At 38.0% G+C, this 27417-nt stretch overlaps 1 protein-coding gene across 1 annotated transcript in view; it reads right to left on the bottom strand.

Annotated features, from left to right (window-relative positions):
• The window catches only part of itga1 (integrin, alpha 1), a 37868-nt gene extending 10895 nt beyond the window's left edge, over positions 1-26973 (bottom strand). The window contains exons 1-16 of the mRNA XM_037691980.1: positions 26819-26973; positions 22992-23101; positions 19002-19090; positions 17469-17583; positions 13447-13574; positions 12751-12899; positions 11586-11736; positions 10852-11026; positions 10327-10400; positions 8902-9049; positions 6447-6589; positions 6133-6276; positions 5751-6002; positions 3121-3251; positions 2028-2197; positions 1188-1342 (exon numbers count right to left, since the gene is read on the bottom strand). Of these exons, the coding sequence (XP_037547908.1) occupies positions 1188-1342; positions 2028-2197; positions 3121-3251; positions 5751-6002; positions 6133-6276; positions 6447-6589; positions 8902-9049; positions 10327-10400; positions 10852-11026; positions 11586-11736; positions 12751-12899; positions 13447-13574; positions 17469-17583; positions 19002-19090; positions 22992-23101; positions 26819-26973 (2289 nt within the window). The remainder of the gene's footprint in view (positions 1-1187; positions 1343-2027; positions 2198-3120; positions 3252-5750; positions 6003-6132; positions 6277-6446; positions 6590-8901; positions 9050-10326; positions 10401-10851; positions 11027-11585; positions 11737-12750; positions 12900-13446; positions 13575-17468; positions 17584-19001; positions 19091-22991; positions 23102-26818) is intronic.
• Positions 26974-27417: the final 444 nt, after the last annotated feature.

Here is a 27417-nt window from a genome sequence, read left to right as displayed (position 1 = left end):
TTGGTGGCTCCTCAGATTGAAGAAGTTCTTTGGATGAAGGACAAAACGTCAAAAAAAAAAAAAAATCCAGATGATCTGATTGAACATTGCTGGATTTTTATCTGGATTATTTGAGCATGAACTTTGCTATAAAGACAAGTTGTTTTTTTGTTTGCAGAGGAAAACAAATGTTTATGTTTCGTTCATGACTGTTGAAAATCGGCAACGATAAATCCGTTATGTTATCCATTATTAAATGTATTAATCATTCATTTGTAATTGAACTGATTTGCCTTCAGCCATTATCGCATTCTGCTGTGTCGACCTTGACAGACGCGGTGACTCAGACAGTATTTCAGCAATTACTGTTAGCAATACGACGCAGAAGGTTGAGCTCTTGGCTTGAAGCTGTTGGCAAACTGGAGCCTTTCTGTGCGACTTCTGCATTTTTTCTCATGAGTTTGTGTTTCTAAAAGACGTGCATTAACTAAACTGGCACGCTGCAAGCATTGCCAGCATCTGAACAGCGAAACAAGTTTCATTAAACAATAGAATCAGGTTTTTGTTTCTGTGACAAATTTCTTAACCCTTGGAAATCCCTGAATACGTGGCACATTTCTGCAGACTTGCACATCAGAACAGAGCAAGTATTCATGATCACCGTGCACAGCAGCAACAGCAGCTGTTGGCACTGATTAGTTTCTCTGCTTGAGAACAGCTGATCAATAAAAGCCTTAATCGCAGTGAACGCCTGGAAAAATAAACTTTTTGGAGGCTCTAAAGTTTACAGTCGATGTTTTAGTTGTAACACTGAAAAGTCTGTTGTGAATTCAAACAACTGCTTTAACCTGGAACGACTAACATAAAGCACCTAATTCATTTTGGTTGTTCATTCACGTTCTTTCTCCATCCCTCCGCATGTCCCCAGTTCAGTTAATTTATCACTCCGAGAAGCACGAGGCTGAACCCTGCATGCTTTGATCTTGACGGCTCTGTTTCATGTTAGAACCAAGGTCTCTTCATGCTCTGCAGAACACTTCTTTGTCCTGGGTCGTCTACAACAGACAGCCTTTGGACATTACTTGCATCTCACATACGCAACTTTTAGGAATCAACAGCGGAGACATTTAAGGCATTATCATGTGATAATTCTACAGAATGGTTGTTGAGGTATGAAATCATAGCATCGTAAAAATCACAGTACTTGCCGACATTTTGAATTTTTCTTTCAGGCATTTCTCTTCTCTGTCTTTGATTTTGAAGGTCTTGGTAATCTTGCGATCACTTTTCTCAGTGCCCTGTTCAACAAACGAAGCCCTGGCCTTTGCACGCAGAGCATCCAGAGTAATCGTATAACGGATTTCTGAAAGTGACAACAAACAAAGAATGTACCGTTATTTCCGCGGTACACGTCACACCGCCCTGTAAGTCACATCAGTCCAAAAATGTCTAATAAAGTGGAAAAATAAATACGTCACTTCGCCGTACAAGTTGTATCTATCATGCGTCACCGCTGAAATGTTGCATTTGTTACTTTAACAAGAATTTAACAAGATAAACACTTAAAAACAATTATTTGTTTGCTCTAAATTATAGTAAAGGCTTGTCTCAGTTGAACTTTTACTTAATAAATGCACTTCAAAGGTCAAAGTAGCTGCATTTTGCCGGGGCGGCGCAACACATTTAAGCTGATTTGACGGTTGCGCCAAGCGAGCTGGATGAAGGTGACAGGCTGTGGAAAACCGATTGTGTCATTAATGGACACTTTTTACCTATTACATAACACAACGGCATGCCATACACTCAAGTGCTCAATATTTTCAGTCAGAATTAATGAAAACGGTCATATCTCAGCCAAAATTTGGTTTATAAATATGGGGGAAAAAAATCAATAAATACGATGCTTCAGCGTATAAGTCGCAGGGCATATAAATTATGCAAAAAAACCTGCAACTTATAGGGCAAACAATATGGTAGTGTTGGAAAATAGCAATGGAGAAATGCGGAAAAAAATCATCAGGGAAATAATCTGATGAGTTTTTGCTCACCTGCAGGAGGGTTCACATCCTTCTTGTGAGATTTTACAACATAGCGATAACAAACGGTGGTGTTCACACACACCGAGGTGCCTCCATCACACTGGTACTGAGACTGCTGCAGGTTGATTTTAACAGGGTTAAAAGTCATGTTAGCATGCAGCTCTGCCACATCTCTGGTCCTGTGGAAATGAAGGCAAAATGCACACATAAAAATATAAATACTTTTTTCACATTTCTTCAATACATATTCATCATTCTGTTAGCAAAATATATCACAAAGTACTGAATGGATTTTACTAAAGATCTTAGAAAATAACCATTTTAGCCACAGATAAACAACAAAAATAGCATTACCTTGGTCTGTTTTACAGATACTGAGCTAAAATTTAAAGTGATGGTAGTTGAGAGTCTTCCACATCACAAACTCTGAGAGCTGCAAGTTCTTTGTTTAAATCTTTTGTATGCAAGGGGATGCGTGATACACAGTCCTTCTAGGGGTGCAAAAGCCTTTAATTCTTTGCTGATTTGGATCTCAGACAAAACTGAGAATAGCTGCAATAAACTGTTAATAGTGAATTTTAATAGTAAAAGCACAATTCATTAAATGTGCATACTTTTATTTTAGTAGAAAGAACAAGCGGATGTCCTGTTGAGCATAAAAAATGGTTTCATAGCTCCCCACCCACTTTCAAGCTTTCTAAAATAAGGTCAGAGTTTAACAAGAGCAGCTGCCGGCTGCCAAATGGTATAAAAGTTCTAAGCCACTTGGGAAATGTAGTTTTCACACAGCTCTGTTGAACTCCTGCCAGTAGAGGCTGTGGGAGAAGACCTGCCTGGGAAGCTAAACCACTGCGTGGGTTGGTGTTTCAGAATATTGTGGGTTGATTCAGCATTCTGGAGTCCAGCAGTGAAATACTGCATGTAGGTGGAGGCTTAAGCGCAGAGATCATTAGGAAGCTGTTTGTCTTCAGCCTACAAGTCCAGTGGGACATGCACAGCTGTCTAAATCAGTACAAGATAATGTAAAGCAGACATGCAAGCTGATGTCTGGTGGAATGCAGGAGTGGATGCTTATGCTGTAAATGAAGATCAGCCCACTCACCAGAACAGGGAAGCCCCTCCTAGGCCTCCTATGGTAACATCAGTGATGCCGTCTCCATTTAGATCCATCACTCCATGGATGGACTGACCAAAAAATTTAATCTTTTCACCATCACCACCTGCAGGGATGTGCTGCGGAGACACCAGACAAGAAGGCAGAGAAATTTACTGAGATCAGATTGGAGAGAAATTGGGATTATGTTCATCTAACTGGATGATGATGCCCCCAGGGCTGTGTGTTGAGCCCCCTCCTGTTCACTCTGCTAATGTATGACTGCATACCGACACATCCAGGCTGTCACATTGTAAAGTTTGCAGACGATACAGCGGTGGTTGGATGCATCAAAAACAATTATGAGAGCATTAAGTGCAGAACCACCAGGCTGAAGAACAGCTTCTACCCTGAGGCTGTTAGACTCGTGAATCTCTAACCAGGAAAAATCACTGTGAAAAAATCACCGTAATATCACTTGGTTTTAATATGTGCTGCTGACTATCCATGATGCTGATCTCATGCTGCTAATTATTTCATGTTGCTGAGCTCATTAGTGTTCATTAGTCCTCATCTGCTCGCACAGACTCATGTTCGTGCTGCTGTTGTTTTGGCGTATTGTTTTTGTACTATTAGTGCTTAGAGTATTCTTAGTCTTGTGTATTCTTCAAGTAGGTATCTCTGCAGACAAATTCGGAAGGCGTATCTGGACGGTCACATCTGATTAGACAATAAAAAACAAGGCATTACTGGAACAAAAAAAAAAAAACTGGTTTGGTTATTGAATAATGTGAAATAGTTCAAATCAATTTGTAAATACAAAAAAATATATCAGAGTCAGAGTCAGAGTCAGAGTTTCTTTATTGTCATTCGCACCTCATGTGGTACATGTGGTGGAGCGAAATTATGTACGCAGGGTCCCAGTTACATCCAACAATAAAATGTATAAGAAAAACAGTAATAACATCTAAGATATGAACTAAGAAAAACATCAACTAAATATACACTAAGCACTCATAACATAAAACATTGAACATCAGCACAAACATGAACATGAGTCTGTGAGCAGATGTGCACGCATGAACACATCAACATTGAAACAGATCAGCAGCAACATGAAACAGATCAGCAGCAACATGATATGGTTTTTCACAGTGATTATTCTAGTTAGAGATTCATGAGTCTAACAGCCTCAGGGTAGAAGCTGTTCCTCAGTCTAGTGGTTCTACACTTAATGCTCCTTAACCTCCTTCCTGAGGGGAGTGGGGCAAAAAGTGTGTGTGCTGGGTGGGTGGGGTCCTTCATGATGCAGGTGGCCCTCTTCCTGCATCTGGAGGTGTAGATGTCTGTGATGGTGGGGAGACTGATTCCGACAGATTTCTGTGCAGCCTTCACCACTCTCTGCAAAGCTTTTCTTTCTGCAGCTGTGCAGCCTCCATGCCACACATTGATGCTCGAGCACAGGATGCTCTCCACTGCACACCTGTAGAAGGAGGTGAGGACTGAGCTTCCCAGACCAGCTCGCCTCAGCCGTCTGAGGAAGTAGAGTCTCTGATGAGCTTTCTTGATCAGGCTGGTGGTGTTGTTGCTCCAGCTGAGGTTGTCATTCATGTGTACACCCAAGTACTTGTAGCTGGAGACCACTTCCACCGCAGATCCTCTTATGTTCAGGGGGGTGTAGGTGTTTTTGTTCCTTCTGAAGTCCACAATCATCTCCTTTGTCTTCTTCACATTGATGTGAAGGTTATTCTCTCTGCACCAGCTCTCCAGGTGTTCCACCTCCTGCCTGTAGCTGGACTCATCATTGTTTGTGATGCATCCCACCACCGCTGTATCATCATATAAAGTAACCAAAATAATAATGATACTGGCTTTGAGACAAAGGATGTTTTCTTTAACTTCACATTTTCTTGTTCAACCTGCAGTCATTGCAGATGAGTGATTGTCAGTTTCTGTAAGATTTCTGCAACTGGAGCAGGTATTTCTACTTACTGGTTAACTTCCTCAGCTGTCTCACATTTTAAGGGTTAATCCTACTCCATGTTTCAGCTCTTTTCATAGATTAGGTCTCATAGAAGAGCACTTCTAAACAGTAAATTTAATTTTTTACTTTTGTTTTGGGCCATTATCTCGTCACAGGACTCATGATTTTTAATTGAGGCCAGACTTTTTGACAAATAGGAGCAGGTTTCACGTCAGATGCTTCATCTTTCATTGTACCCAGACCAGAGTCAAGCCAACCTGTGTCAGGTGCAGCCTACAAGAATCTTCTGTGCTTGACAGCAGATATAACGCTGCTTCTTAGAAACCTTCAGTTTTAAAAAGAGCTGACGTAACTTACCTAAAGAGCCAGCAAATACAGCTAGCCAATCAGTGTTTACCGTCCACATACGTCTATGGTCCAGAAACGCCCTCTTCTGGTCTGCAGAGAACCCCTTCTCGTATTCTTAGTATAGTGAATGTAGAATAGTTCATGACTCGGATCTTACTAATGTTTTTCTTTGCAATTTGTGTTTTTGTTGGATGTAACTGGGACACTGTGTACATAGTTTCGTCCCACCTCATGTACCACATGTGGTGTGCATGACAAATAAATCTCTCTGACTCTTTGACTTATATGAAGACTTCTTGGTTCTTACCTGTACAAACGTCTTCTTCAGAGATTTCTTGTCTCCATGGAAGATGTAAACAGCTCCTCTGTGGTCATTCTCAAACGGTGCACCAATCACTACGTCGTTGAATCCATCAAGGTTGAGATCAGACACAGCTGCTATGGCAGTACCAAACCGAGCTCCGCATGGCTCATTTTTATTGGTGCAGCCAGCTGACTGGGCAGCACAACATGTCTGGTTGATAGGCTTTAGGGTAAACTCGTGCTCAAACCGGCCCCTCTGTCAATGAAACCAAGAAATACAAAGATAACGAGAGACAAAGCTTTATGATTCTGCCATCGCTCTACTTTCTCAGAGAAAGTCTGAAGCAATCTGACGAAAATGTCCATTTGTTTTCAGAGCTGAGTACCCGGTTGAGTTTGTAGACGTAGACTTGCCCCTGCTCGTCTCTTTCTGAGCCCATGTACATTGGAGCTCCAACAAGAAGGAGGTCTGTGTACGAATCTCCATCAATGTCAACAGTTTGCAGGACACTGCCGAAGTAGGAACCAATCTGCAGGCATTGATAATTGTTCATTTGGCTACATTAACACTATATTCACTGCATCAAATAATCTCAAACACAACTAAAGACTTACTGATGACTTTTTAAAAATAGTTTCAGCTTGCTAGAGATGCACAGTGAGAACCAATGTGCAAGTTTGCAGACTTTCACATATTTACCTGATCTCCTTTCAGTATTTGTGAAACAGAAATTCTGCCTTCTACCATGCGATAGATGACAACACGGCCAGTGTGGTTGTACCGCGGTGCCCCAGTGATGTACAGCACTCCTTTATGAGTGGATGCAGATTGAACATCATATCCTGCAGGAAACCATGTGAAAATCATATTTTTATACTAAGACATCATCATGAACGGGTTAAACTATTTTTATACTTTCAAAATCACCATAGAAACTATGCACTCCAGTTCTGTATGAGATATTTTTAAACACTTTTTGAGTTTCTGTTTATGTCTGCTTTTGTTACAAGTGTAAAACACCAGTGGAAACTGGCAGGATCTTCTCAGTAAAGAACAGAGGCGCTCTGACAGCTGCAGTCTGGCCTTTGGGTTGGGGCATTTGCCAACAGCTGAGTTTACTGTATGCAAGCCTGGTCTTACCAGTGCTCCACCTAATGACATGTTGATTAAATAATTGGATATTAAAATGATGTGGCTGCTTTGCAAGCCATAAAAGGTAGTGGGACATAGAGAAGAGCCTGCATACAGTACATTAATATTAGGACACATAAAGAGAAAGAAGGGTCTGATGTCATGTTGACAAATTATATATCTTTATACTCCTCGCAGCTCCAGCCGCAGCTCTTAAATTATGCTTAATCCCTAAAAGGATAGGCCTTTTTAAAATTACAGTTAAATCAAAACCACAGAGAAATAATAAAGAAAATATATATCTTTAGGACCTTGAGTATTGTGGTTATAGTTTTAAAAGAACTCTGTGAACTATGTCAAATAGTAATATTATTAGAATTAATGAAGCGATATGTCTAAAACAATGCTTCTGTCTGTGCATGCTGTATGCTTTGCCACATAAACCTACTGAGATTTTAATGACTTTGCAGAAATTGAGCTGAAATATCAAAGTAGCAAACCCTTTACTAAAATCCAAAAAAAGCTAAATATTAGTTAGGTTCCTGAGATGCGCAGAAGCATTTTAAAAAGATTGCAAATGGCAATTTTTAGCCTAAACCAGGAGTGTCCAAACTGTGGCTCGAGGGCCATTTGTGGTCCTTGGAGTGTTTCTGAGTGGCCCACAACTGCAGTTTATGAATGGTATCATTTTGGCCAGCAGGCTTAAGAGGTTAATGCAGACTTTCTGCAAATTCATTGGTAATCCTTTTTATAACATGTTTAGGTTAAACAGCAAAACAGATTAAAAATTTTTCTCAAAATGAGCAACAATAACAAAATACTAACCTTTGGCTATAATGAATCTTTTTATTTTCACCTTGTGGTACAAAGCACCACAAACTTTTACAGACTCTTAACAAAACAGAGACTTTTGGATAATTTTTCATAAAACTTGGCTAAATATAACAAATTGCAGTTGATATAATAATTAATAGAGGGAAATTGGACATTTTTCTATTATGTAATATAAAGTGGTATCATCTACATATCGGTTGATCAACTTTATCAGTTTCCCTTCGAACCTTCAATGAATCTGTTTTAGCGACTGACAGCTGATGGTTTTTCAGAGCTTCGATCAGCCTTTTGGACCGTCCATAATCCAAAATGCTGATCAACCCCTCTTTAAAAGGACACTTACTCAAATTATGCTTTTGCTGCTGAGAACGGACTAAAATGAACTTTCCAAACACAAGAAAACAAAAAACATAGACCCAACAAATCAAACAAATTAAACATTTTTTAATAAAAATATAAGCTTAGTGTTTATGAGGCTTTTAATGTTCTGGATTTACATCAATTTAAATTTCTTTCTCCGCCAACTTTAGTCAACTTTTGTCTTTTCTCCAAAATATTGTTCACATTGTTGAGAGTTAAGTTCACATTTTTTTGTGGCCCATGAGTGTTTTCATCTGGATAGTTTTGGCACAGATGTGAAAAAGTTTGGACACCTCTGGCCTAAACTGTTGCAATGATTTAAAAACAGTGGACTTAGATGGTTAAAGAATATATAATGGGTATAACATGTTTGTACATTATTTTCTAGAAGTTGTTGTTGGGGGGGTCACAAGTTTGTGTTACTTTTTGTGGGTTGAAAGCCTAAAGATTTATGAATTACCGTATTTTTTGGACTATAAGGTGCATTAAGCAAAACAAATCAGTCAGATAAGTCAAACTTTATTCAACTCATTCACAATAACCACATAAAATCGGTTCCAGGTCAGTAAGCACAACCAGAATTAATACATAAGATGCACCGGATTATAAGGCTCAATGTCTATTTTTGAGAAAATTAAAGGATTTTAAGTGTGCATTATAGTCCGAAAAATACGGTAACCACTTATCTAAACTGAATGAAAAATTTGAGGATAACGATCTTTATTATTTTTAATTCGAATGTGCATATTTGCACATTTTTAGGTGTACATGTACATGTATGATGAAGACAAGTAAGAAAATACAGTATTTATTCATATGTTTAACTCACCAAGGTACCCAGCTAGTCCTTCATACCCAGCCTCAGACTTTGAATCATAAAACTGAGTTTTTTTGGGGATGATCGTTTGTTTAGCTGTTTGCATCACCACCGTTCCATTCCAGTCATATGCTCCAACTGCTCCCAGTAACAAACCCTCCTACAAGAGGAAACACAGGAGAGGTCAAAGCAACAAGATTATCCAAATAATTTAGTTTTATTCTCAAGCGTGTGGGTGGAGAATTACACAGGGAAGAACAAAACATGACTTGAAGTTACTTGAGGAAAAGGTAAAATATCAAATGCACTTATTATGTAAATGGAAAAGCTCACAGAAGCTAAATAATCTTGATTTAATAAGACTTTTGAAAAGTTATCAGTTAATTTGTGTTAAAACAATTATAGTCAAACATATGATGGAGAGGCACGAATGAGCAACTCAAGCAACACATTACCAACAACAGCTACATTATTCCTGCTGCTGAACTAATATTAAAGAGAGAAACAATAATATTCTGATAATTGTTGATGTAATTAATAAAAGCAACGTAAAAAACATCTACTTTTGCTCCAGCTTTGTGACAGAAATAAATAAATCTTAAGCTGTTGTTAAAAAGAAATAGATGCATTATTGAACATAATTAACTTTATAAAACTTGTCAAAAGTTTAACCAACAAAAACTTATAGCAAAAATAATGTTTACATGGTAAATCATTAAAATTTATAAGAGGAAAAACCTAAAATGATAAATTAAAACTAAAAATGCCAGAACATAGATTGGCCATTCATTTGATTGGATGTTGGGGATTTAAATAATTAGGGCACAATCAACTTCACAATTTTTTTTTTTTTTTTTCCACTATAACCATCAAAGCGTGAGGTCACATGTTTAACCCTCTGTGGATCAACTCGTTCTGTCTGGTTGTGTTAAGATAAAAGCCACCTCAGGCCCAGAGACAATGTGCACGATGACAGAGGGGGTGAAAAACATGAGTCAGGAACAGGAAGTGGGGCGTAAGAAAGGATCCCGTTTGTTTCTAAACTAACAAAGGAAATACCTACAAAATGAATTTAAGAGTCATGCGAGGAGGCTAAATCAACAACCAACTAATTCAGCCTCTCAGAGCGTCTCTTCTCTTTCTGACTCAAATGCAATTAGACAAACCATGACCACGAGGACACAGCAAAAACTGAGGTGAATCATTAATGAGCTAAAGATGTGTCTGAGATAATACTACATCATGTGTTAGTTTAATAATTATAGACATGTATAAACATTTCCTCAGTGATTGCATGCAGTTATGTTTATTGTTCCCTAAAGGTATTATTTACCAAAAACATCTGTTGTACAGAAAATTAATTTTTCACTAACTTTTAAATTTAACAAACTAGAAATGTATTAAATCGACGTACAAATGAATTGGATTTGAACTTACGTTGGAAGAATGTGCACTAAACCCAGTTTGGGACATCTCCATCTCAAAAGAGGAAGTATGATTCCCAGAAGTTGCTGAGTAAGGAAAAAAGTGGTTTAAGTAAAAAAAAAAAAAAAATTGTGCAAAATAAAACTGTTAGCATATTGTCATTATATTATAAATATACAAATTAATCTGCTTTAAAATAATAGCCTGCACAAGGCACATACATTTGGTCACTTGAATATGCATTTATCTGGAAAACAATTGCAGTCGGAAAAATAAATGGACTCCTACAATAAAACTGATGCTTTTAATTAGTGTTATATTACAGAGGTTTGCATCAATAAAAAACAACATTACCCAATAAATAGCTGTAATAGTTACAAAAATGAATAATTTTCATTTTAGAGTTTCACCACATTCAGTCGTGAGCCAGGCCACTTGCTCACTCCACTGAACACTTGGCGCTAACCAAATATGTCACTCTTCAGCTGTAAGCTTGGATAATACTGTAAATACATGAATGCGAGTTTCTGTTTTTACCTTCCAAAGCAAAAACCTTATCTCCCAGCGTGTCGGCAAAGTTCTCCAAAGCAAATTCATCAGACACGTTGAAGAAGTGATCGTGTACCGGCTCACTGGAAATCGATTTAATCTCATTAATAAACTTCTCCACTTGCTCTTCGCTTCCATTGCTACGTCTGTAGTAACCCAGAACCTGGAAACAACAAAAAACTATGACTCAGACTCAAGAGAGCTTAATAATTGCATCCTACTGAGTAACAAGATAATTGAAAATGTCCAAAATTGTCAATAAAGCTGATTAGATATGATGATTTTAAACATTTTGTTGCTATAGACTGTAAAACGGCTGCATTGCCACATTCCAGAATCTTTTTGGATTATATGTGAACACTTTAGGTGAATGTAAAACTTGACTAAATGATAAAAAAAATTCTAATTAATTCATTGATTCAAATCTCATTGACCCTCGAGGACTCATTTACAAGAGAGACCTGTTTTTAACAAAGAATGATGACAACAGAAGACAACAATGGCAACTGTAGACAATCATAAAAGGCATATAAATTAAAAAAATGGAAGAAAATGATATTAAAATATGTTGATGCATCAACTACATACATCTGACCTATATTACATATGTAGATTGTGAAGAGGGTGGGTCCTAAGACTGAGCCTTGTGGTACACCATTGTTAACAGTTAGATAACTGGAAGAAGTACCATTATTGACAAGACAAAAGCAGTTTGTACCCACAGCAATGCCAAACCTGATGATGCCATCATTCTCACATTCGCGGATGACCTCTTTTTGTTTGTAGAAGTCATGTGACTCTCCGTCAGTCAAAATCACCATGACTTTCTTTGCATCAGGTCGTGCACCCCTCTCTGTTGTGAACGCCTCCTTTCTAAATTGGTATAAAACAAGACAGGAAAAAAAATGAAAAGAAAAAACAGAAACATGACAACCAGAGTTGTAGAAAGTCAGATGATCCTTGTTACTTATGTATTCACAATAAGTATAAATGGGGTGGACAACGTATAAAAACAAGTGTTAACTAATTTATTTAAACTCACCTTTCCATACAGGCTGGTCTAGAAAAAAAACAAGTGGTATACCAAATCCTGTATTGCTGAGGGATTTAAATAGTGAATGTTTGTAGTTTTCAAGACGTGTCTTTCTGGACTAGAGTTTAACAGGGAATGCAAGAAAACCTTAATGTTTTTGGTGCAAGATTTTTAAGTGGGTATGAGTTCCACTGTGTATAAGTAGATAAGTAGTTTTTATTTTATTTAGTTATTTTTTTAATCATTTTCTTGATTGAGGCAGCACAGAGTGGCAGATCCTGGTGAGTGGAGGGAGCAATTTTATCCACCACCAGGCACAAGGGTAGAGCCAGTGAGTGGTCAATGGTGGCCTTGGCCACCATATATTAATCTTTGGCCACCCCACTAGCCACCACAGTTATTTGAGGAAACTATAATTTTAAACAATCTATAAACTAAAAAGAATAATTTCCTCACATGATGTGTGGTCAGTGGTGGCAGTCTTGGCCTTTGATGTGGCAATCCAATTTTTTATACTGACTTTTATTATGCCTAGAAGCAGCCACACACCAAAATGGAAGTCAGCACGTTACTTTTTTTTTGTTGTTTTTGTTATTCTGCACACAACTTAGCATATATAGATATAAGGCAGCAGCCATCTTGGATGTTGATGTGTCAACTCAATTTTCAAAAGGAAACTTTCTTGTACCTATGTAGCCACACACCAAAATGGAAGTAAGTACCTCACTTATTTTTCAAGTTATCATGTTCACAACATTCACGTAGAAATGGATGAACAGATGAACGAACAGAATTTCCAATTGCCCCTCTCCATTCAGTGACTGGGAACACTAAGATGAACTATTGTTGCGTACCTTGCGGTCTCGATAGCCAAGAAAGTGTGGGTCTTTGTCCCTCCATGCTGAGGAAGTTTTTTGACAAATTTCAGCAGCTCAGAGCTGCTGTGAAACTGGCTGAGGTTGACCTGGTGAGTTACATCCTCACCATAGGACACTATGCCCACCTGAAACACACATACACACAGAGTTGTCTTGTAAATCTTATTCCACATCAAATTAAGTGCTGTTTTCTTCTTGTCAGGCCCTCCCAGGAAATCTGCAGAGGATGTGGCTTGGTCTGGTGGAGTTGATGCAATAAAAAACATTTTTTTCAAGAATCGTGGAAGACGTGACTTTTACCCACTAGACTCCACAGCAAAAAGATTTTTCCAGTGCTTCCCTGTGAAAATGTATACAATTTCTAAACTAACTGCCCATTTCAAGACGAGTTGACAAAAGTGCACTCAAGGTAGGAATTGACTAGACAAAAGATTAGCATACTTTAACAGTTGGAACATATTCACTTCAAATTTTCTTACAATTGATAGGAAATCCCATAATGCAGAGGGCTGTGGTGATCTAATATAATCTATCTGTATGATCTAATGTAATACAAAAAAATTGAAAGGTCAGCTAATACAATCATAACAAGAAATGTCAGTCTAATTAATTTATCCAACAAGTGTCATGTTTAACTCTTTGGCTCCCATAGGAACTGAAATTTCAACTGACTTGTGATTGCTTAGGGTCAAAGTGGGTTTTCTCCAGGAAACGGCATATAAAGTTGACAATGCTTTCCCATGGGTAGATACTGTTAGATCCATCCAACACAAACACAATGTCCAGTTTATTTGAACAGCCTGAGGAAAAAAAACAAGAAATATACAGTTAATTACAAGGGAAGTTTAGGTTTTGTTTGCAGACAATAAGAGGCACACTGAATGAAGAGATTTGTCCTGCTCTGTCCATTTTTAAACTGGTCCAAATAAACACATTAGACTACTGATTTTATTCTACAAACCTAAATTATGTAAGCCACCCTGTCTCCAATCTGTGTACTTGTGACTCCAAATTAAACTGTAATAATAAAGAGCAGGGGATCACTCTGTGTATATTTTTAAGGACTCTTCAGCTTTAATTTGCTGTTTTTATTGGTTCATTGGATAAGTCATTCAAGATTATTCAAATTATGAAAAAGCAGGTTAGACTGGTAAACATATTTGCATGACTTTATTTTAAAAGATTACATCACACTCCCTGACAAAAAACAAAAAGCAAAATAACAATAAACACCCAGAAGAAATAGTTGATTTGGATCTAGTTTGTTGTGCTGGCTGACCAGTGATGGACAGAACAGGTGGCATCTCGAGTGGAGAAACACTGTTTGTTATCAGGCAGTTGCTGGAGCATCTTTCAAAGTCAGTTTCTTTATTTGTCATACACACTGCATGTGGTACATGTGGTGGAATGAAATTGGGTACACAGGGTCCCAGTTACACCCAACAAAAGTTTAAATTGTAAAGAAAAACTGTAATAAGATCTAAGATATGAATTAAGAAATACGCTAAACTAAGAATATGCTAAGCACTAGTAGTACATAAACAATACGCCGAACAACAGCAGCACGAACATGAGTCTGTGTGAGCAGATGTCACAGTCACGTTACAGTCAGAGACTAAAGGTTAACAGAACAGGTTAACTGTCGATGGCTCAGAGACACATTATATAGCATTACCAAAAACTGACTGGGTTTGCATGAATTCATTCATTCAACCTTTATTTATACAGGCTAGTCTCATTTAGCCACGAGGACTCATTTACAAGAGAGACCTGTTCCAGGCAGAACATATAAAGTACATGCAACAATAACAGTAAACAATGACAGCAACAAACTACAGTAAAAACTAGTGAAGACTGGTGGTATGAGACACACAGATGTCACAGTGACCTCATGATGAGCTGGATTGCATCATAGTTAGCGAGTTATCTTGTTTCTCCATTGCCGTGGTTGACTGTTATGTTTGTTGTGTTAGAGGTCAAGTGAGTGGACCCATCCATCCATCCATCCATCCATCCATCCATCCATTATCTTTTACCCTCTTCTTCCTTTTGGGGTCATGGAGGTCACTGGTGCCCATGTCCAGTAATCACTGTACGAGGGCAGGGTACACTCTTAACAGGTCTCCAGTCCATCACAGACACATAGAGACAAACAACCATTCACTCTCTCACTCACACCTAGGGACAATTTAGAGTTACCAATCAGCCTAACATGCATGTTTTTGGTCTGTGGGAGGAAACCGGAGTACCCGGAGAGAATCCACACATGCAAGGAGAGAACATGCAAACTCCACCCAGAAAGGCCCCCAGACTGGGATTTGAACAAGGGTAACCTGCTCGCTGAGAGGCAGCAGCTCTATCAACTGCACCACCGTGCTGCCCGCAAGTGGATCCATTTACAAAACTTAATAGAGGTTGCCTTGAGGGTTTTAATGAGGCCATGCAGTCAAAATGTCTAACAGCATGGCGTGTGGTGGTTTTGCAGATGTCAGAATGGCTTGAAGGTACATAAGACAGCCTTATAACCTGAACCCCATACTCACTGCTCTTTGAATTGAAAAAGCTCCTCGGATGAAAGCGAAACGTCTTCTGTTACAAATTCATTCAACCTTTATTTAAACAGATAAATCACATTGAGCCTCGAAGACTCATTTACAAGTGAGACCTGTTTGGACGGACAAAAAACAGTGGTTAACTGGACACATGTAGGAGTTGGAGGCGAAAAAAATTCCTATCAGACTTTTTTCTTGGCTGAGAAAAACCTCTAATATTGAAAAAACACCTCTCACAAACAAGCACATATTTACGTAGACATTCTGCATCAGAGACGAGAGCGGTCAGCAAGCTTATAGATGCTCTCGAGGTCACTGTAATCAGTCAATGTCCTCCGGTGAGATCCATAAACAGGTATCGAGGTACCGAGGTACGTCGAGAAATGGCCAAGGATAACCTCTATAAGAATCCAGAGTCCTGAAATGATGACACAAAGTTTACTCAGCTGGCTCATCTGGTTATCAGTTGGAAATTCCTCAGGGAGGGGATGGTGAGCGTCAGATCACATGTTCTCCAGGCGACTTTAGATAAGATGGCCTTCAAGGACAGCCAAGGCGACCAAAATTTAGATAAACACACAGTTGTTTTGGGGACAGGCAGAACTTAATGACATCAACCTTCAGTCTGTGTCGGTCCACTCGGTTCTGAAATGTCCAAATTAACATGGCCACACCGATGGAACGTGACTGGGTAAAAATCCCCAAGATCTGATCCATTCAGCCCAAAGCATTTGAGTCCGGGTACTCCAGACATGAACCAAGCCATCATAAAGGCAAGCAGCGTGATCAGGTCCAAATTTGCTGCTGCCGACTTCCTTTATTGTAGATAAAACCAGCACCAGCTGAATCCAAAAAGCAGGAACCAGTTATCGTGAATCCAATTAAATATGTGTCCTTCAAATCCACAGATGGCAGCAGAGATAGACACATCATTAAGTTTTCCAGTCGATGAGATATCCAGCTGCGTACGTGCCAACAGGGTAAATTGTCTCACCCAAAGCCTGTCTTCGCTTCGAAGAAATGTTGTAAATTGAGTTGAGGGACCAACCGGTCAAAACAAGTCCATAATTATGGTTCGGAAGAAATGCAAGAGAGTCTCACAGCAATTTCACAGACAGACAGAGCAGCAAAGCAAAGCGGAGAGGGAGGGAGAGAAGCATCCGATCTCGTGGGGAGCGAGTGGTGAAGTGTACGTAAAGTCCAGTTGTTTTGGTATTGAACGTTTTTGAATTTATCATGTCCTGGATGACCTAATCTTCACCAGCATGGTACAAAAGAGTGTCTGAACGCATTTTGAAGGTTCTGGTTAGCCATGTTAAGAAAATATTGCTATTTGTGCACCTAGCATTACAGAACCCCATAAGAAACATGAGCATTAGAGTCTTTAACACCCTCACTGTTAGCGTGCACAGTGTCTCAACAAATATTAGTAGCTGGAATGTCAGTACACTGTCCCATATGGAGGCTGCTATGAGGTCACAAATGCAAAAACTTCACTAAAATAAGTGGAAGGTACTGTTTAGGTTTTTTTTTATTTTTTTTATAGATTATTTGTTCTGGGTTCCAGCCTTGTAAGCTGTGGTTTTAAACCTGGTGCTAATTCATATAAAGACAATAAGTACATTTACTCACTTGAAGAGAAACTGCACAAAACTTAACATCAGGCTGGTAATATACTTTCATGCAGTGTTGAAAAATCAATCCCGATTGTATCAGTATTATTGCTGTAAATAACATTAATGTTTTGTTTTGTCCACAGCATCATATGATCTGTTTGTATGTTTTCCTCTGATGAAAGAGTAACCGTGAAAGTGAAACTCTGAGACAACAACTGGAGACTTACTGGCTGTTTCCTTCCAAGGAAACTTACCACAGTCCAGTAAACTGTCTCCTAACTTGGGCATACAACGCAGCAGAAGAGCTGGGCTGGGCCAGACCAGGGAGGAACAGAATGGCAGACAAGTTTACATTAAGAAGAATGATCTAATCTTCCTCTTCTCTAAGGGAGGATGAGTTTGATGTCTGAGTCTTGGGTGGTGCTGCTATGCTCGGTAGACAGTTATCTCTTATCCTGGTGAGACCAGTCAGTACAAATGCCATCACGTCTTGCACAAAACAGAAGCCTATTACTATTATACATACTTTGAACTTCAGGAGCTATGGAGTTGAGGACCTGGAAGGAGGAGCTGACGTTCGCACAAACCCCTGTGATATACTGGAGTTGGCCACATATGTACCCGTACTGAGGACCGCACGCCTGTGGAGACAGGGGACACACAAACAAACTCAGACAGTGAGAAAGTGAAACATTCAGGCTGGGACTGGTTAACTTTCCACCAGTATGAGGTCATGGGCAAGAGAAGGTTCAGGGTTGATGCAGAGCAAAAGTAGAGAACCCAAGAGGAAATATAAATACTCAAACAGGACGGAGACTGTTTTAAACCACTAGAGAGCCTTGAAATATTAACAAAAGGTTTGCTTTTAAAATGACTAGTGCTGCAAAAACTAAAGGAAAAAAAGTTAAATTCTGGCCTGATTTCCTAAAATTTTCCCAAATGTTCTGGAGCGTTTCAGAAATGATTTTTTACAAAAGGCACTGCCATTTCTGTAAAGGAGTTATCCAAGATGTGACTACTGGGAGAGTAGTTGGCGAAAAATAAATCCAAACTCGAGAAAATACATGAATTTTCTCACTCAGCTTGTGAACAAGTTTTGAGTATGAATTTTTTTTTTTTTCCAATTCACAGCCTATTTTTTGTGTAGAGCTCATTAAACCTTGCTGGCTGTGCACATTATTTTGTTGTCGAATGAGGCAGATTTTATACCTGTTTGCACAGGACACATGAATCTTTTAGTTTCTGGACACGTTAGCTTTTTTTTTTTTTTTGCAATGTTTTGAATTAAAGTGAAACAAACAAAGGTGCGTATCAGCAGTGCTCATTACAGTTTCCTTAGAAGATTTATGAGGAATATGTCATGAGGAAGCAGATAAATCCTTGTTTGATTTCCAAAATTTGCATGAATTCTTAAAACCTCTAATTCTGAAAACGAGGAAGCATGCAGCATCAATAAATAAATACAAAAACATTAAAAAATTACAATTATCTGGATTCTATGGCCAAAGCAATAACAAACAAACAAAAAACAATGAATGTATCTTTGAAGTGAATGGGAAATGATAGCAGTAAAAATTGTAATGAACTATCACAACATACAAATAGATTGTTTTTACAAATAGTCAGTAAACACGCCATCCAGCCATCTTTACAAATTACTTCTATTTAATTTAAGAATATTGTGATAAACATATTTCCAGTATTTAGTTTCAGCTCCACAGCTGCAGCTGATCTGCTTACATTAAGTTTTTTTTTTGTTTTTTTTTTGGACAAATTTTCTTGGACCATTTAGCAAGTTGCACAAATCCTCAATTGTTAGTTTCACTCCTTGTCGTCAGGTCGAAATAAAAGCGTTAACAGGAGTGGATTTTTTTTTTCCTTTTTAATTAGACTCAATCTTTTTCTCATCTGTACAGCTGATGGAGAGTATCCCATTACTCTCCAGGGACATGAAGTGTAATTGAGGAACATGGAATCTGTTTGGTGAACTAGTGAACTTGTGGTGGTGAGAAGTCTGTTTTTTTGGCTTTGCTATGAAAAAATGTACACATCCTCTCACCAGAAATCCTCCATTGGGATTGGTCACCAGTGTGCTTCCCATGGTCATGTTTTCCTTTATTTCGAGCACATTCTTGATAGTAGTGTTGTCTGAAAAAGTAAGAAATACAAGAAGAATAAACACAGAGACAAACGGCACAGAAGACAAACAGCTGAACAAATTTTCTCCCTCGTTTTCCCACAGGAAGAGTCCTGCTCACTCTCTTTTCTTCCATCCACTGATCCAGATGATGTAATTATCACTGACATATGGTTAAATAACGTTTGTTTTAGTACTTTACCATGATGTCCCTCTAAGTGTGGCTTTTGGCTGTTAAATACAAATGATGTGGGGGGATAGAAAAAGAATCGAATCATTAAGCAAGCACAACATGTGGCTAAAATTAGCTTTTTTGGGAATGCTTTAGATCTTATTTGGTTTTCCCCTTCAGAGATACACAAATACATTCACATGCCATTTCAGCTCCAGATCAGGCTTCCCAGGAGGGGAAATAAAATTAATGTCGTTAGTGAGTTGTTAATGTTTGTATAAATTCCTGGTTCCTCTGTGTATCTACTATCTATTCAATACTCAAGTTTATTCCAATATTCAAACCAACAAACCATACAAGGGATGGAAAAGAACGTGTTCTGGAGTCAAGTTTTCAGAATACCTCACACTTATTCTTCTATTGCCTTTTATTTCGTTTAGTCGAAATAAAATATAAAAATACAATAAAATATTACAATAATCTTAAAAAAAATACATAAATTAGCCTCTCATGTGTATAAACTGCGGGATTCAAAGTGTGAGAAAAAAGTAGCGGCTTATACACAGGCAATTACGGTAGTTTATGTAGTTTTTCAGGTTAATTAAAAAAAAAAAAAATTCTCAAAACATCATACCGGTGTGAAAGAACACTAAACTTTTGTGTGACATAATTTGCTTAGTTTGTTGCTTTTTTCTCAACAAAGCCATGGCTGTGATACTATTTGATTGTACGTGTTTAAAGAGTTTTATTTAAGCTTTAAAAATTGCTGGCCATTAGCCTAGCATGCATGAATACTTTTACCCTTTTCTCCAGACTCAATGCTCTATATCACAGCTGAAACCAACTATTCATTATATCACATCACTTCAGAAAAGACCAGACTATTTCTTTAAGCGTCTGGTTTCCTAATTGTCTGATAGAAGAAATAACACAGACATCCTGTTACTGATGATGTCACTTGCAACAGGAAGTGATGAAAATAGTGTTGTTTTTTGTTTGTCATCAAGGATGTTTGACATATCAGGACAGTTTAAATGTAACTGTTCTTGGAGAAACGTTAAAAAAAACCACTAAAGCTTCAGATGTCATTATAGAAGTAAAATCTTAAAATCATATTGAACATGACTTACTGATTTATATCACTGTGTTTGGAGCCAAAGCAAACAAATCAGTTTCAAAAGCCAAACATAATAAATTAAAAATTCCCTATATGCATGAGGAAAAATGATTATTAATTTGTGTGGGAAATATCCTGCATTAATCTCCCAGATTGACACCTGCAACCAGAGATTATTTGTATATAAATTGAGTTTTTCAAACTCAAGTAGTCATATTGCAGCACTGTTTAAAAGGAGAACCCTCGTGGGTTTACATGACGAGATTTCATTACAGTCAATGACTGTGGTACAACCACGTTTCAGCTTCGCTGTTTGGATGGAAGTGTGGTAAAGATTACAACACAACACACAACAACCCACACTTATTATAGTTTGACGGAGCTGATGTGAGACTGGAGAGGCAGATGACAACACAACTCGCGGTCCCTCATTTCCAGGGATGCTCACATTAAAGGAAACAAACAATCTGAGCTGATAAAATGTCATTCTTTGTTTAAACTGTAAGTTCAGCACTGCTGTTAATGTTATGACTGTAAACATTTCCCAGTTTGTCGCTGAGCAGTCTGGCTCCAGCTGCAAATTTAAACCAGTTCCCAGTGGATGTTTTGCAGACTAAACTAGAGTTTTGAATTCGCTCAGGATGAAACAAATACAAATCTACCAGCGACAGGATACTGCTCCTCCTGTTTGATCATTCAGCTGTATGAACTTCCCTCAGGTTGTCCTGCGTGGAGACACGGAGGGACACTAATGGGGGCTTTACAGCCTGCTGATCAGGAGCTAAGTTTTGTTTATCTGCTTAATTACGATAAATTGGAAAGATGAAAACTGTTTATCTTCCGTCTTCCTGTTTCAGTGAGCCAACATCCTCCAGACATGTAGTTAACTTGAAGGCACAATATCTAAGGTACACACACCAAACAGCAGCATGAGAGTGGCGCAAGCTTATATGCGTTTTTATCTTCCATCAGTTTACATACAAACATTACGGGATTCAACAAGCTTCCAATTCCTTGTAAAATTGGTACACATGATTGTAAAGTAGGAAGCGGTAGATGTTTGTTTGATGAGACGTGGATAAACCATGTGAAAGTGGGAAAAGAGCCATGGGCTCACGTTAGTTTATGTTTTCAGCTCAGCAGTCATTTGAGATAATCTGCTTTTTGTTTCGTCCAAGTTATTTTCAGATTCTCAGGAGCTCCTGCACCAAAGCCACAAAATGTTTAACTCCTTGCTGACTTGTGTTGTCTTTTAAGTGCTCATCACTGGAGTGATCTGGCTCTCGTGTTAAATCAAGAAATACACGTTATATCCATTCATCCATTATCTCCACTTCTTCCTTTTTGAGTCAGTCACTATATGAGAGGTGGGGACACCCTGGACAGGTCTCCAGTCCATCACAGGGACACATAGAGACAAATGAGACAAACAACCGTTCACTCTCACTCACATCTAGAGACAATTTAGAGTTACCAATCAGTCTAACATGCATGTTTTTGGTCTGTGGGAAGAAAATGGAGTACCCGGAGAAAACATAGGCATGCACAAGGAGAACATGCAAATTCCACTCAGAATGTCCCCTGGCTGGGATTTGATCAGACAAGCCTCCATGCTGAGAGGCGGCAGCTCTACCAACTGAGCCACCGTGCCTCTCTACGTTATATGCATTTTGTATATGAAAGTTTATTAGACGTGCTAAAAGTTTGCAGCACTTCATTAGTTCTTATTGTACAAGTTAAAATAAAAGTATTTAAATAGTTTATGTACAGTTTATTGTAAGGTTTTACAAAGTATTTTAAAATTTAAAAAAAAATTGTAATAAAATAAATTCATTTAGAAGTGCCCTTTGGACCATTAAATCTGGCCTTAAAACCCAAACATAACAGCTTGAAACAATCAATTTAAACCCAAGATCTTTGTTGGGCATTCTGAGGAAAATTACAACAATTCAATTCAATTCAATTCAGTTTAGTTTATTTATATAGAACCAAGTCACAACAGAAGTTATCTCAGGGTACTGAACAAAAACATTCACATATACATTATAAATGCCAAGTAGTAAAGTTATCTATCTAAGGAAAGAAGGTTTGTACATTTGATTTATCAGTAAACATCAGAAATCCTTGTTTCTGTTTGTTTGTTTGTTTAAGTTTTCTAAAATAGACCAAAGCATGTTTTTTTGTTGTTGTTGTTTTTTTGTTTTAAGATCAAGGCAAGGCTTTATGTTCAAAAAAGATTTAAGTTTTCACCAATGGTTGATAACTATATCAACTGCTGTCAAATGCTACAGGAATATTGTGTAATTTTGTTTGTTTATCTGTTAACTTAACACCACAAAAATGCTAAAATTTTCATCAACAAAAACAAAATAGCATTAAAAGGGTCTTGGAACATAAAGTATTCAGCCTTCTTCGTATATTCAACATCTGCTGGTTACATGTTGGAGATAGCGAGCCTTTGCATTTATGCAGATGATGTGATGGTTTTTATGATAAATCCAGGTATTCTTCCTGTATTTCTATTCAATATGTTACCCTACAGTCTCAATAAGTACATCAAAATACTCTCTGGAAGGAAAGAAAAATGTTGTTCACATCTGAAATAAACATACAAATATGTTACCTGGTAGCTTCAGTTTGACACAAGTGTTGTCCCTCCTTCCGACAGGACATTTATAAACATCCCCAGTTCGGTTACGTGGTTGGCCTGAATGAGGTGATCCAATCAGAACCCTTAGCAGATAAAACAGAGGATCAAGTTGTTATTGGGTTGGGTTAACAAACATTTTCAATTCAATTCAACCTTTAGGAACACCATTCAAAGATAAAATCGAGGGAAGGACTTGTGGGACCAACTTCCTGTTTGAAAACAACATCCCTATGGTTTGGTCTGTGTTTATTACAAGTTTGAGACAGAACAAATCTGACTGGATTATGTTAAAAGCAAATTGCAAAAGCTGGAAAGTCATAGCAACTGTTTTAGCTTGACAGTAAACAACTGTATCACCAGCATCAGTAAGGATGCATCAGGGATGATCTGACCTGCATTACCCATGTGGATTGTGAAGAGGGTGGGACCTAAGACAGACCCTTGTGGTACACCATTGTTAATAGTTAGATAAATGGAAGAAGTACCATCAAGTTGAATACATTGCATCCGATCTGAGAGATAGTTAGTGAACCAACCAATGGTTCACTAAATGAAATGTAGAAATGTAAGGATGCATCAGGGATGATCTGACCTGCATTACCTATGTAGATTGTGAAGAGGGTGGGACCTAAGACAGAACCTTGTGGTACACCATTGTTAACAGTTAGATAACTGGAAGAAGTTGAACACAGTGACTCCGATCTGAGAGATATTTAATGAACCAAACCAATGGTTCACTAAATGTTCACTAAACATGGCCAAAACTCACACAAATGCACCACAGTTCAAGTTATGATAACAGGAACAATACAAGTATAATTATAGATTATTAAGAGTTGGCAGATTCAAACCAGCGACTGAGAGGTCCACCTCGGAGGTCCAGAAACTTTTAAATCTGACAATTATACTTACATTGTTAAATTAAGCATACATTTCAGGTTTCCGATGGACTGGAAAATCTGTAATAGCTTATTATAACAGGCATATGAGACTGATGCTTAACTTTATTATCACGCTAATCCTATAACTCTGAAAAGCTAACAATAAAATCATTTAATTGACATTTAATTGGCCACATTCTGCTGGGTATTTTGTTTGCTTAACAGTGCAGCGGTTAGTCTGACTGCAATTCTGAGGTCAGTTTAGCCAGTTACAGTATGTCACACATTCCCGTGTGTGTGAGTTTTATAAAATCCTGTCACTCTATCATGCTGATGCTATAAACAGGCAGTCATTTACCTTCATCTAAACACTCAGTCTTATCAACATTCCTCAACTCTAATGGGGCTATTTAAACCAGAGGCAGAGTGCAACAACAACTCAGCTCACCCTGCTCTCAGCTGCTTGGGAGAAACACCACAACCGTATCATTTATAGGATGCAACAGGTAAAATATGTTAAATAAACAACTCTGGCATTATTTAATTAGCCAGATGTTTAAGGTCAGAAGGGGATACATTTATTCCAGCTGTAGAAAAGCTAAATTTGCCATGTTTATTTTTGATTTGATGATATATCATTCCCAGATTTCTTAGGAATATCTGAACACAAACAAGCAACAAGTTGTTTTTGTGTGAAGGAACATTATTTTGCAACATTCACAATTAATTTATAGTGAGTCAAAGCTTCAGTAAAATGAATCATGGACCATCCGTGCCACATTCAGCACATTTTTTCTGTGCAGGCGTCCTATTTTGCAACCTGGGTGGGGGTGCGGGGGACACATGTGCATCTAATTAGTCACCTCCCTCTTATGGCAGCCTGTGTGTTACATCACAGTGGAATTGCTGTGGTTTACAACTTTTTTACTCATCCATATTTGACTAACAGAGAGTTACTTAAAATGCACAATTCTACAAATTTACATGTCATTTATTTTTTCTTATGAGCCCCACTTTTACTGGAATCTCTTTATTATCACCTGCAGCTAAAAGTTAAAAGGTGGATGATTATGAAATGAATGGTTTGTGTTTGTGTCTGTTAGCAAAATATCTGTGAACCACTGGAAAAATCTTGATAAAACTCTTAGAAACTATTTATTGAATGTACATATGCAACTGTTTAACGTTTGGAGCCATCCAAATCAAACATGGCTGCTACAGCCAGCCTAGCATTAAAAACACATAAATGGCAATATATCAGTTAATTTTACAGATATGGAGCTAAAATTTGGCATCAAAGTAGCTAAAAGTAATCTCCAACACATATGCAGTGCACTAGTAGATTGCTCAATATTCACCAAGTCCATGCTCAATAATCCAGGTATAAAATCCAGCAATGTTCAGTCAAGTCATCTGGACCGTTTCTTTTTTGAAGCTGAGACGTTTCGTCCTTCATCCAAATTGCTCAATATTAAGTGTGATTGTGTATAAAATTTTTAAAGGGTTGAGAAAAATTATTTTAACGTTGTTACTTCTCAACATAAAATGATCTTAGTGTGAAATGTTGGTTTCTACGTTTAACTATAGCCGACCCAACAAAACTGCTGTTTTATTTTACTTCATAATTAAACTAGGGGCAGAATTATTGACAGCTGTATGAAACTTTATTTATTTGCAATTTTTGTACCTCAACAAAAAATGTATTTTTGGCAGCTTTTACCTTTTTTTTTTTTTAACTAGACTAAAATCACGTCGGTGCAGTCACGGCTGGCTCCACTGATTAGCACTGAGTGAATTACTGGAACTGATCTCATGTGAGCTTGATAAAATCATCTCTGCAGAGCAGCACTGGGGTAATACAATGTGGAGGCAAATCAGATGTGGCTTTGCAACAGGTTGGAGAGAAGGAAACAGAGCCATTAGAGCTGGGGTAGGTAACTAAAGAAGAGATGCAGAAGGAGTCGGAGACAAAGCACCATATACAACACTTCACCAGCTTTAACAAGGTTTTGAAAGTCCCCCCTTTGGTGTCAATGTATTTAAGAGGATCCTGCACTTTATACAGTTTGTATAAAATTGCTCCCTTTTTAACAGCGTTTGATGTGCGCCTCTTTACTTATTTTTACAGGTTATTAAGAATTCTTTCTTTTGCACGTAAATATTCTGGAGTTTCCACCAAGATTATATTTGAGCGGCGTTCTTGAAAATCACTTAGTTTCTTGCAATAAAATTACGTTAGCCCAAAAAAAAAAAAAAGGGTGGGTAGAATAAGAGTAATAATTTGGACCCTAAAGCAGTTTTTCCTTGCAGCTTTGTTCATAACAGAATCAAAGTGGGGGTTAAGAGTGTTGCAGTCACAAAGATTACATAATATTACTGCTGAGCTAAGCTAAATTTCTGATTGTTATTTCTGGATTATTGCAAAACTGGTGATATGCATTCCTTCATGGAACGCCAGTCTTTCATTTCTGTTGCTCTTTACTTAAACTGGAGGATTTACCGTATTTTTCAGACTATAAGGCGCACTGGATTTTAAGGCGCATTAAGCAAAACTAAAACATTTTGACAGATTTTTGAGTGCCGTGTACCACATAAAATCAGTTTGAGGTCAGTAAGCACAACCAGAATTAATACATAAGGCGCACCAGATTATAAGGCTCACTGTTGATTTTTGAAAAAATTAAAGGATTTTAAGTGCACCTTATAGTCTGAAAAACACGGTGCACCAACTCCATAGTTCTCCCTCATCCTGCATCCCTTTTGTTTTCTTTTCGCAGGTTTTAACAGACTAATCAAAAGTATTTTACTCATTTTGTGAGAACTTTTTCGCTAAAAGTTTATTTTTTTAGACGTTAAGCTGGGCTGTGTTTGATGACGAGGATGTTTGCAGTGCAGATATGTACTAAAAATGAAACTCACCATTTTCCCTCGCTGTTCTCAAACTGCTGGACCGTGTAGCCAAACATGTCATTCAGCGGACCCTCGAAGGACAGGCTGTTCTTCTGGTCCACGTTGAAGGACAACACACAAGTCAGCAGCGCTGCGAGGGCAGAGGAGCAGAAAGTGTCCCACATATTAAGCTTGTTTAAAGTTTATTAGTTGTTTTAGTCTACTGCAGTGAAAAATTAACAAGACATAGAAAATAATATCTTAGAATAACAAATAAAAGTGGGTGGTTAGTTAATTAGGGGTTTAAATTAAACCTAAAACAGAAATGATACACTTCAGGATTTATGTGAACAAAAAAACATTAAGTCTTTCTGGCGGCCGCTCGAGGAATTTGGAGCATCACTGTGAAGCTCACTGGTCGAAGTTCAGATGGACATACAGGACAAAGTCTTCTTCTCTGCGCTCCGTATGGCCTGGCTCAGTCTGAATATATCACAGAGGCTCCACATAAACCACGACTCTTTGTGCCCGTACAACAATGACACCCTTTATTATTATTTTTTTTTTACTTAGCCAGTGAATTCCTTCGAGATAATTGATTAAATTCAGTGACTTGTGAAGAAGCAGAC

Source organism: Nematolebias whitei, chromosome 18, assembly GCF_014905685.2.
Source record: "Nematolebias whitei isolate Nwh7 chromosome 18, NemWhi1, whole genome shotgun sequence".
Taxonomy (NCBI): domain Eukaryota; kingdom Metazoa; phylum Chordata; class Actinopteri; order Cyprinodontiformes; family Rivulidae; genus Nematolebias; species Nematolebias whitei.
The sequence above is the reverse complement of the archived record's forward strand: the minus strand, read 5'-3'. Positions and strand labels throughout refer to the sequence as shown.